This window comes from Onychostoma macrolepis, chromosome 11 (genome assembly GCF_012432095.1).
Source record: "Onychostoma macrolepis isolate SWU-2019 chromosome 11, ASM1243209v1, whole genome shotgun sequence".
In the NCBI taxonomy this organism is placed as follows: Eukaryota; Metazoa; Chordata; class Actinopteri; order Cypriniformes; family Cyprinidae; genus Onychostoma; species Onychostoma macrolepis.
This window is the reverse complement of record NC_081165.1, coordinates 8544501-8556529: the sequence shown is the minus strand read 5'-3', so window position 1 is coordinate 8556529 and position 12029 is coordinate 8544501. Positions and strand designations below refer to the sequence as shown.

The following is a 12029-nucleotide window of genomic DNA, read 5'->3' as shown; positions in this document are numbered from 1 at the left end:
GCATTTTAATACTAGAAAAACAAAATCTGAAAGAGTAAGTTTATGATTGATTTGGGTAATTATCACACAAAAAATGTTAGGTTTAAATTTATTGCAAGAATGATTAACTCTTTAATTTTTCTATACTCAGAAAATGATGCACGATGATTAGAATATTATTTTATAGGGCCTAGAGCAGACAAGCATCATATGTGATCACACAGGTGTAGCATATTTGCATACAGCTTCAATTTAATAAATAAATAAACTAGGGAGTGTTATCATAACAAACTATGTTTATTTAGACAATTTAGTGAGATTTATGAGAACAGATTAATCAGTCCTTGCAATGCAGTTTGTCAGCGCTAACAATACTTTATACTTTTTTGCATTATGAAAGTGGTCAGGCAGTACCTTTACAATGTGGTATATTAGATATATTTTTCTTAATTTGAAATCCAATTAAGATTAAAGAGTTTGAGATGGACCAACCGACTATTTACAAGTAAAGGACAACTTTGATGATGAGAAGCATCAGCCAAACAGGGGAAGACAGCATGGCATATAATTAAGTCTGTAGTGCCTCCTAGTGACCTTATACCGACATTGCATTTTTTTTTTTTTTTTTTTGATGAACATGGTGTTCAGTGTAGCCAATAACTTGTAATGCACATTTGCTTTATTAAAAAAAAAAAAAAAAAAAAAAAAATTAAAAAACATACTTACTTTGGAAACATACTGTATATTCAGCACAGTTTTTTTCACTATAAATATCAACTTACAAAAATATATTAAATGTGCTTTCAGTATAAACAAGTAATACCCTGCTATGATTACAAAACCCATAGATAACATACTAAGTACAGTGTCAACAAAAACAAACATTAAAAAAACATCAACATAACTGACTTAACAAGTTGGTTGATGTGGTAGCATTGAAAATAGATATGAAATTATAATTAAAAATGCAATTATTAATAAAGATGATTATTAATAATAATAATTGTAATTTACCCTCTCATACCAAGAAAACAAAAATTTTTCTGCCTTTTTACACAATATTTCTGCTTATATTGTTCCTATATTGTAAGTCACTTTGGATGAAAGCGTTTGCTAAATGTCTAAATGTAACATAAATAGCAGCATTTTGCATTTATGTGGCGTCGAGCAGGAAGCCCCGCCCACACCGTCAGTTCATTGGACCGAAGTACAGCTTCTAATGTTTATCAAACTTGGACGTAGAGAGAGTGAAGGTGTAACATTTTAAAAGAGGATTTTACATGACAAACCATAAATCACAAACCATAAAAAGCATGCCCTCTAGTAAAGCATCACAGAAATCATAAAAAATACAAGGTATGTGTGCAAACAGAGAGATTTGCTCTGATTGGCCGTGTTTTGTGATCGTGTCGGTGACTGTATAATGCAGCGGACCATATTTTAACACCCCACACATATTTAATTACAAATGTGTTAATTATTAATTTATGCATGTGCTGGAGTGGCTTTGTAGATGAGTGTTTTTGAGTTCTAAGTGACTTAGTTTTACAGAGGTGCTTTATAAATTGTTCTTGTGCCATGTAAATATTATGACATACTTGACAATACTTGAAATACTCCAAATAATCTGCAACAAACCCAGTTAATGTATGTATTATTATGTTGGCTTCCTGAGATTATAGTGGCCAAATACTTTAAAAAATATTTTAAATAATATTTGTCATTTCTGTTCATCAGACATCCATTGCTTCACTTCAGTTGATCCTTTATCTGTAGCAGAGAGAGAGAGAGAGAGAGAGGGGGAGAGGAAAGAGGAGAGAGGGGGTAAAAAGATTCAAACTAACAATACAATACATGATATGTTTCTTATTTCCTATCCCAATGTATTTATTAAATGAAAAGCACAATTGTTCATCCTACCGTACAGGTGTATTTTCATGGAATGAGCTGAAAAACCCAGGTGCTGAAAAGTTTTGATGCCCATAACCTCTGTCTATTGATCCTGAAATAATATAGTTAAAATTTTCAGTTGTCATGTTCTCACATCTATTCTGATGTTTGAGAGTTTCAACTTGTACTGCTGGTGTATGCATGCACAAAGCAACAAATAGATTTCATACCTCTTGATGTAAAATCAAAGAAGTCACCGTCAAAAAATGATAACCTCCTTCTGCTTGATGTTCTGCTGAAATTAGATCATGGTGTTATTTGTTTGTTTTGATGTTTTGGTCTATGAATATTCACAGAAACAGTTATACAGACCTCTTGGCTCTGTAGAGCACCAGAATCATCACAGCCAAGACAATGATAAGCAGAGCAAAAGCTGCTAAACAGCCGAAGAGAACAGCGTAGAAACCGGCCCCTCTGCTGTAAAGCTCACACTGAGCTCCATAGTACTTCTCAAAGGGAGAACTGTAACACCTAGACAGTTAGCAAAATTAATAGGAGAGGATAAGTTGATAACAAAATGATTTCTTTATTTCTGAAGACATTGACTAGTGAATATTTCATTATTGCCCATCATATTCAAATGTAATTATTGTTAAGTTTGAATTGCTTAGTTAAATATGATGTCAATTCTTAAATTATTAAGCTTATATATATATATATATATATATATATATATATATATATATACACATATACAGTCATGGCTAAAAATATCGGCACCCTTGGTAAATATGATCAAAGAAGGCTGTAAAAATTAATCTGCATTGTTAATCCTTTTGATCTTTCATGTAAAAAATATCACAAAAATCTAACCTTTCATTGGTTAATAAGAATTTTAAATGGGGGAAATATCATTATGAAATAAATGTCTTTCTCTAATACACATTGGCCACAATTAACAGCATCCTTTTATTCAATACTTTTTGAAACCTCCATTTGCCAGTTTAACAGCTCTAAATGTTCTCCTATAATGCCTGATGAGGTTAGAGAACACCTGACAAGAGATCAGAGACCATTCCTTCATCCAGAATCACTCCAGACCCTTTAGATTCCCAGCTCCATGTTGGTGCTTCTTCTCTTCAGTTCACCACTCATTTTCTATAGGGTTCAGGTCAGAGGACTGGAATGGCCAGCAGAAGCTTGGTTTTGTGCTCAGTGACCCATTTTTGTGTTATTTTTGAGGTTTGTGTTTGGATTATTGTACGGTTGGAAGATCCAAACATGGCCCATTATAAGATTTCTAACAGAGTCAGTATTGATTTTTTAAAATCTGTTGGTATTTGATAGAATCAGTGATAGACACACGTCCTCTTCCAGGAAGTTTCGTAACATTTTATGTTGATTGGAAATTCTTAATTATTGCCCTGATGGTGGAAATGGGAATTTTCACTGCTCTAGCTCTTTTCTTAAAGCCACTTCACTAATTTGTGGAGCTCAATTATCTTTTGCTGCACATCAGAAATATATTCTTTGGTTTTTCTCATTGTGATGGATGATTAAGGGAATTTGGGCTTTGTTTTCCCTCCTATTTATATTTCTGTGAAACACGAAGCCATGGCTGGATAATTTCATGTTCATAATCACCCTGGAGTGCTCAAAATTGTGAATATGAATGGGAATACACTTCAGAGATATTTTACTCATAAGAATTTCTAGGGGTGCCAATAATTGTGTCCAATGTGTATTTGAGAAAAACATTTATTTCATAATGATATTTCCCCCTATTTTAAATTCTTATTATCCAATGAAATGTTAGATTTTAGTCAATTTTTTAAAATAAAAGATCAAAAGTATTAACAATGCATATTAATTTTCACAGCCTTCTTTGATCATATTTACCAAGGGTGCCGATATTTTTGGCCATGACTGTATGTGTGTGTATATATATTATATTATATCATATTATATGAGGGCTGCCACTTTAATCATTTGTAGGTAAATATCCTTAGATTAACTGAAGACTATGCATGTAGTTATTAGAATTTGCTTTTAAAGACTTACATGCACTTTGGTCCATTTATTGCATTTAGGCATTCACCTTGTTGATTACAGAATTTGGGATTTTTTTTGCATGATCCCACACATACCCATGCTCCATCTTCAATTTCTACTGTTAAGTTTGCAAAATTCACTGTGCATTGCACAAATGGTTGTAGATCTGAAATATCTACACACAACAAAGATAAAAATGTGAAATTCAAGTTAAAGATCTCTATAAATTAATACAAAAGTATGGTGGTCCAGTTGTGCACAACAAAACGAAATCGCCACAACACAACTCATAGTACTAATTTCATTCTGTTGTGGCCTGTTTCTGTTGTGATGTACTAATTTTGTTGTGTTGCATCTATTAAAATGCATTTAGAATGATCACAAATTCAAGACATGATGGGAGAAAATGTATATATTTATACCATTTCATATAGTTAATCAAGTTCACATGAAGAGTGCTGTTTTCTCCAAATATTACCATGATTACAATTGTCATATTGATTTTTTTTTTTACAACAGTTCAATAAACAACTTAAGTTTTAAATACCACATTTCCTCTTTTTGCACTACAGGACTGTTTTGCAGCTCTGAGCAACATAACGGTGTTTCGTTCCTGAATTAATAAACTGTTTAAATGATCTGGTTCAATCGCAATAACTCACTTATAACCAGTCACTTGCTGCCACCTATTGGCGGTTTTTATTTCACATTCAAAGTATCTTTTATTATTTAAGTAATTTCAAATATTAGTATTCAATGTTTTGTGTTTAATATATCAAAACATTATTTATGCATTTGTAATTGCAGGTTTAATGCATTCATGTCTTGCATTAAACAGTGTGTAAATGCCACTTCAGATGCAGCTTTTGTGTTGATTTAATTTGCTTGGTAACAGTCCAGATGTCTTATTATTCTAATTTTCTGATTAAATGTAAGAATTTGACTCAAAAGATAATGGACACTTTTAGAAAAAATGGCTTTATAAAGGTAAAAATGCCCATAAAATGTAAAAATCAGTTTAAACTTATTGGAAAATATTAATTTCTATCAGTGTGAACTGACCACCACACAGAATACGAAGAATATCAAAAACTTTAGGAGCCAGTTGTCCACGGCAGTCCTTAAGGTCTAATTATCGTTGTTGATTATGTGTTGTGCTAATTTCACTGTGTTGCATCTTGGTTCCATTGTGTTGTGGAGATTTAGTTGTGTTGTGCACTAGGCCTACTGGGCCACCATACAAAATACATCTGGAGACATATTACAGAAATAGTAGAACAGTAATGGAACAATCCATGTGTCCTTTAAAGTAAAAAGTCTAGCTTAATCTTTTATTTATTAATCTTTCTTAATCTTTTATTAAATATGTTAAATCTGTTTCAAAAATAAAAACAGTAACTTACTTGATATTTTAACAGCCTCCGTGGAAATTTGGGCATCTTGGATGGAAACATTACCGAGAGCTATGCTGAGATTTTTAAATGAATCAGAGTCATTAAAAATTTTTTCCAGGGTGGGCCCCAAATCATTATTTAGAAACAATATTTGTGAGTTGTTGTTGGGATAGTTATATACTGCAATACTTTCAGCAATGACACTTCCTTGCCTAGATGGGAAAAATACATGCCACATATTAATATGTATTTTGCTTAACAAATAGGCTATATGTTTGAAATTCAAAATGAATCAACTTACATTAGCCTACGTATGTGCACATCCTTGAAATTTTGTGCATCTGCTCTTTTACAAAGGATTGAAAGCTGTCAAAAAAAAATAATAAACATTTTTTTATGAATATAAATGTTTATACATAATATATTTTGCAAATATGCTAATAATTCATATAAATCACTTCACTATGCCATGAAAGCTTTTCATTTACGTCTCCTGACTAAGATTAGTAATTAGAGTTAATGCATGCAATATTGCAGTAAATGCATTTACCTAATTTGAATTCAGACCTATTTCTCTTTTTCCCCCTGTCTTTTTCAAGTTTGTGACCTTTAAAGTACATTAAGAAAAGGAACTAGAAAAATTACCTCACGTTTTAAGATGAAAATGAGTTTTTTTGATTCTGGAGAGTTCACATTTTCATACCCGGTAAGATAGTCCGTCATAATTCTGAGAGAGATGTTTGCATTCCTTGTGGGTGTGCTTTCAGCTGCAAAAAAAAAAAAAAAAAAAATTGTAATAAATAAAAAAAACACAAAATGTAATAATGATCATTTAGGAATAGTATGATAAATACTCACACCAAGTAACTGTGGTAGAGTCATTTACAAAACTGCAAGAATCTCCAAAAGTGAAAGAATTGCACTGACACTGACATTTCCCAGATGTTACATTGAAGATGCATGGGGACCCATTACACTGACAATTCTCCAGACAGTTTTGAGTTGTTGAAACTGAATTGACAGTTGTTGCAACTGAATGAGGTTCTGTTGATTTTGATGAGGTGTTCTGGGTACTAGTTTGAGCAGAGGTGCTTGACTGGGATGATGTAGAAATGCTAAATGTTTGGGCTGTAACAGTTTGGGTTATTGTTTGATGTGAGTTAGGATTAGTGGGTGAGGCTGGTGAGTCTGAAGAAATTGTTCCAGTTGTTTCCAGTTGTGGAAATGTCGAATTAATTGACTGTGTTGAATGTATTTCTGTGCTTGAAGTTGAAATAATGGTTTGTGTCTGCTGGATTGTTTGTTCTGCAGGACTTGAAGATGGAAATGACATGGTAAATGCAGAAATAATCTGACCTTCTGAGGAAGAAGATGCTGAAAATGGAGAGGTTACTGTACTACTTGGTATATATGTTACTGTTGGACCATTTTCAGTTAAAGATAATGTAGTTTCCAGTGTTAAAACACTTTCCCTTGTAGATGATTGTGATGAGATTGTGCTCATAGGTGCCACAGCTGTTGTAAATGTTGATTGTGCTGCCGTTGTAGATTTTGATCCTGTGGTAGAAGGAAGCTGAATCGTTTGTGTCTGTTTGCTGGTTTGTTCTACACTAGATGAAGAGATTCCTGTTATAGATGAAGTGAATTCTGATGTACTTTGTGCCTGGGTCGTAGGCGATGTTCGTGCAGGAGATGAAGTTGTACCTGTTGTGGATAATGTTGGTTCAAATGTTGAACCACCTACAATGGTAGATGATTGAAATGAGGTCATGCTAATGGATTCTGATTCCGTGGTGGAAGGAAGCTGAATGGTTTGTGTCTGTTGGCTTGTTTGTTCTACACTAGATGATGACATTTCTGTAATAGATGAAGTGAATTCTGATGTACTTAGTGCTTGGGTCGTAGGCGATTGTGGTACGGGAGATGACGTTGTTCTTGTTGTGGACAATGTAGCTTCCAGTGTTGAACCACTTTCACTTGAAGATGACTCTAACGTGGTCATACTCATAGGTGTAACAGCTGTTGTAAATGTTGATTGTGCTGTCGTTGTAGATTCTGATTCCGTGGTGGAAGGAAGCTGAATGGTTTGTGTCTGTTGGCTTGTTTGTTCTACACTAGATGATGACATTTCTGTAATAGATGAAGTGAATTCTGATGTACTTAGTGCTTGGGTCGTAGGCGATTGTGGTACGGGAGATGACGTTGTTCTTGTTGTGGACAATGTAGCTTCCAGTGTTGAACCACTTTCACTTGAAGATGACTCTAACGTGGTCATACTCATAGGTGTCACAGCTGTTGTAAATGTTGATTGTGCTGCCGTTGAAGATTCTGATTCCGTGGTGGAAGGATGCTGAATGGTTTGTGTCTGTTGGCTTGTTTGTTCTACACTAGATGAAGACATTCCTGTAATAGATGAAGTGAATTCTGATGTACTTTCTTCAGTCAGAGGTGATGGTGGTGCTGAAGATGAAGGTGTACCTGTAGTGGACAATGTAGCTTCCGCTGTTGACCCACTTTCAAGTGTGGATGTTTCTAATGTGCTCCTGCTCATAGGTGTCACATCTGTTGTAAATGTTGATTGTGCTGTCGTTGTAGATTTTGATCCTGTGGTAGAAGGAAGCTGAATGGTTTGTGTCAGCTGGCTGGTTTGTTCTACACTAGATGAAGACATTCCTGTTATAGATGAAGTGAATTCTGATGTACTTTCTTCAGTCAGAGGCGATGGTGGTGCAGAAGATGAAGTTGTACCTGTTGTGGATAATGTTGGTTCAAATGTTGAACCACCTACAATGGTAGATGATTGAAATGAGGTCATGCTAATGGATTCTGATTCTGTGGTAGAAAGGAGTTGAGTGGTTTGTGTCTGCTGGCTTGTTTGTTCTACACTAGATGAAGACATTCCTGTTATAGATGAAGTGAATTCGGATGTACTTTGTTCTTGGGTTGTGGGCGATGTTTGTACAGGAGATGAAGTTGTCCTTGTTGTGGACAATGTAGCTTCCAGCGTTGAACCACTTTCACTTGAAGATGACTCTAACGTGGTCATACTCATAGGTGTCACAGCTGTTGTAAATGTTGATTGTGCTGCCGTTGAAGATTCTGATTCTGTGGTGGAAGGATGCTGAATGGTTTGTGTCTGTTGGCTTGTTTGTTCTACACTAGATGAAGACATTCCTGTTATAGAAGAGGTGATTTCTGATGTACTTTGTGCTTGGGTCGTAGGCGATGTTCGTACAGGAGATGAATTTGTCCTTGTTGTGGACAATGTAGCTTCCAGTGTTGAACCACTTTCACTTGAAGATGACTCTAACGTGGTCATACTCATAGGTGTCACAGCTGTTGTAAATGTTGATTGTGCTGCCGTTGAAGATTCTGATTCCGTGGTGGAAGGATGCTGAATGGTTTGTGTCTGTTGGCTTGTTTGTTCTACACTAGATGAAGACATTCCTGTTATAGATGAAGTGAATTCGGATGTACTTTGTTCTTGGGTTGTGGGCGATGTTTGTACAGGAGATGAAGTTGTCCTTGTTGTGGACAATGTAGCTTCCAGCGTTGAACCACTTTCACTTGAAGATGACTCTAACGTGGTCATACTCATAGGTGTCACAGCTGTTGTAAATGTTGATTGTGCTGCCGTTGAAGATTCTGATTCCGTGGTGGAAGGATGCTGAATGGTTTGTGTCTGTTGGCTTGTTTGTTCTACACTAGATGAAGACATTCCTGTTATAGATGAAGTGAATTCTGATGTACTTTCTTCAGTCAGAGGTGATGGTGGTGCAGGAGATGAAGTTGTCCTGTTGTGGACAATGTAGCTTCCAGTGTTGAACCACTTTCAAGTGTGGATGTTTCTAATGTGCTCCTGCTCATAGGTGTCACAGCTGTTGTAAATGTTGATTGTGCTGTCGTTGAAGATTCTGATTCCTGTGGTAGAAGGATGCTGAATGGTTTGTGTCTGTTGGCTTGTTTGTTCTACACTAGATGAAGACATTCCTGTAATAGATGAAGTGAATTCTGATGTACTTTCTTCAGTCAGAGGTGATGGTGGGGCTGAAGATGAAGGTACCTGTTGTGGACAATGTAGCTTCCGCTGTTGACCCACTTTCAAGTGTGGATGTTTCTAATGTGCTCCTGCTCATAGGTGTCACATCTGTTGTAAATGTTGATTGTGCTGTCGTTGTAGATTCTGATTCTGTGGTAGAAGGAAGCTGAGTGGTTTGTGTCTGCTGGCTTGTTTGTTCTACACTAGATGAAGACATTCCTGTAATAGATGAAGTGAATTCTGATGTACTTTGTTCTTGGGTTGTGGGCGATGTTTGTACAGGAGATGTTGGTGCAGGAGATGAAGGCGTACCTGTTGTGGACAATGTTGGTTCAAATGTTGAACCACCTACAATGGTAGATGGTTGAAATGAGGTCATGCTAATGGATTCTGATTCCGTGGTGGAAGGAAGCTGAATGGTTTGTGTCTGTTGGCTTGTTTGTTCTACACTAGATGAAGACATTCCTGTTATAGATGAAGTGAATTCTGATGTACTTTCTTCAGTCAGAGGTGATGGTGGTGCTGAAGATGAAGTTGTACCTGTTGTGGACAATGTAGCTTCCAGTGTTGAACCACTTTCAAGTGTGGATGTTTCTAATGTGCTCCTGCTCATAGGTGTCACATCTGTTGTAAATGTTGATTGTGCTGTCGTTGTAGATTCTGATTCTGTGGTAGAAGGATGCTGAATGGTTTGTGTCTGCTGGCTTGTTGTTTGCTCTACACTAGATGAAGACATTCCTGTTATAGATGAAGTGAATTCTGATGTACTTTGTCCTTCTGTCGTAGTAGATGGTGAAGATGAAGTTGTACCTGTTGTGGATAATGTTGGTTCAAATGTTGAACCACTTTCAATGTAGATGATTCTAATGTGGTCATGCTCATAGGTGTCATAGCTGTTGTAAATGTTGATTGAGCTGTCGTTGTAGGTTCTGATTCTGTGGTAGAACTAAACTGAGTGGTTTGTGTCTGCTGGCTTGTTGTTTGCTCTACACTAGATGAAGACATTCCTGTTATAGAAGAGGTGATTTCTGATGTACTTTGTGCTTGGGTCGTAGGCGATGTTTGTACAGGAGATGAATTTGTCCTTGTTGTGGACAATGTAGCTTCCAGTGTTGAACCACTTTCACTTGAAGATGACTCTAACGTGGTCATACTCATAGGTGTCACAGCTGTTGTAAATGTTGATTGTGCTGCCGTTGAAGATTCTGATTCCGTGGTGGAAGGAAGCTGAATGGTTTGTGTCTGTTGGCTTGTTTGTTCTACACTAGATGAAGACATTCCTGTTATAGAAGAGGTGACTTCTGATGTACTTTGTGCTTGGGTCGTAGGCGATGTTTGTACAGGAGATGAATTTGTCCTTGTTGTGGACAATGTAGTTTCCAGTGTTGAACCACTTTCACTTGAAGATGATTCTAATGTGGTCATGCTCATAGGTGTCACAGCTGTTGTAAATGTTGATTGTGCTGTTGTAGATTCTGATTCTGTGGTAGAAGGATGCTGAATGGTTTGTGTCTGTTGGCTTGTTTGTTCTACACTAGATGAAGACATTCCTGTAATAGATGAAGTGAATTCTGATGTCATTTGTCCTTCAGTTTTGGCCGATGTTGGTGCAGGAGATGAAGGCGTACCTGTTGTGGACAATGTTGGTTCAAATGTTGAACCACCTACAATGGTAGATGGTTGAAATGAGGTCATGCTAATGGATTCTGATTCCGTGGTGGAAGGAAGCTGAATGGTTTGTGTCTGTTGGCTTGTTTGTTCTACACTAGATGAAGACATTCCTGTTATAGATGAAGTGAATTCTGATGTACTTTCTTCAGTCAGAGGTGATGGTGGTGCTGAAGATGAAGGTGTACCTGTAGTGGACAATGTAGCTTCCGCTGTTGACCCACTTTCAAGTGTGGATGTTTCTAATGTGCTCCTGCTCATAAGTGTCACATCTGTTGTAAATGTTGATTGTGCTGTCGTTGTAGATTCTGATTCTGTGGTAGAAGGAAGCTGAATGGTTTGTGTCTGCTGGCTTGTTTGTTCTACACTAGATGAAGACATTCCTGTTATAGATGAAGTGAATTCTGATGTACTTTCTTCAGTCAGAGGCGATGGTGGGGCTGAAGATGAAGTTGTACCTGTTGTGGATAATGTTGGTTCAAATGTTGAACCACCTACAATGGTAGATGATTGAAATGAGGTCATGCTAATGGATTCTGATTCTGTGGTAGAAAGGAGTTGAGTGGTTTGTGTCTGCTGGCTTGTTTGTTCTACACTAGATGAAGACATTCCTGTTATAGAAGAGGTGATTTCTGATGTACTTTGTGCTTGGGTGGTAGGCGATGTTTGTACAGGAGATGAATTTGTCCTTGTTGTGGACAATGTAGCTTCCAGTGTTGAACCACTTTCACTTGAAGATGACTCTAACGTGGTCATACTCATAGGTGTCACAGCTGTTGTAAATGTTGATTGTGCTACCGTTGTAGATTCTGATTCCGTGGTGGAAGGAAGCTGAATGGTTTGTGTCTGTTGGCTTGTTTGTTCTACACTAGATGAAGACATTCCTGTTATAGAAGAGGTGATTTCTGATGTACTTTGTGCTTGGGTCGTAGGCGATGTTTGTACAGGAGATGAATTTGTACCTGTTGTGGACAATGTAGTTTCCAGTGTTGAACCACTTTCACTTG

General features: G+C 36.6%; 1 protein-coding gene across 2 annotated transcripts; it reads right to left on the bottom strand.

Annotated features, from left to right (window-relative positions):
- Positions 1 to 8963, bottom strand: LOC131549474 (mucin-2-like). Of its 2 annotated transcripts, none has more exons than XM_058791687.1 (9): positions 6174 to 8963; positions 5961 to 6082; positions 5617 to 5681; positions 5325 to 5527; positions 3931 to 4096; positions 2242 to 2400; positions 2100 to 2164; positions 1900 to 1981; positions 1 to 1749 (listed from the first exon to the last, which is right to left on the bottom strand). In XM_058791687.1, the coding sequence occupies exons 1-9, from the start codon at positions 8911 to 8913 to the stop codon at positions 1746 to 1748; spliced, it is 3606 nt and encodes a 1201-aa protein (XP_058647670.1). In that variant the 5' UTR covers positions 8914 to 8963; the 3' UTR covers positions 1 to 1745. The 2 variants fall into 2 exon arrangements, with proteins under 2 accessions (XP_058647670.1, XP_058647671.1); XM_058791688.1 differs by having other exon boundaries at positions 2100 to 2161.
- Positions 8964 to 12029: the final 3066 nt, after the last annotated feature.

Coding starts and splice junctions, on each gene's coding strand:
- LOC131549474 (XM_058791687.1), bottom strand. CDS start 8,913: ATGAGTATGACCACGTTAGAGTCATCTTCAAGTGAAAGTGGTTCAACG. Junction 5,528..5,616: donor GTGCACATACGTAGGCTAAT/GTAAGTTGATTC, acceptor TTTCCCATCTAG/GCAAGGAAGTGTCATTGCTG. Junction 4,097..5,324: donor GGAGGCTGTTAAAATATCAA/GTAAGTTACTGT, acceptor TGTTGTGTGTAG/ATATTTCAGATCTACAACCA.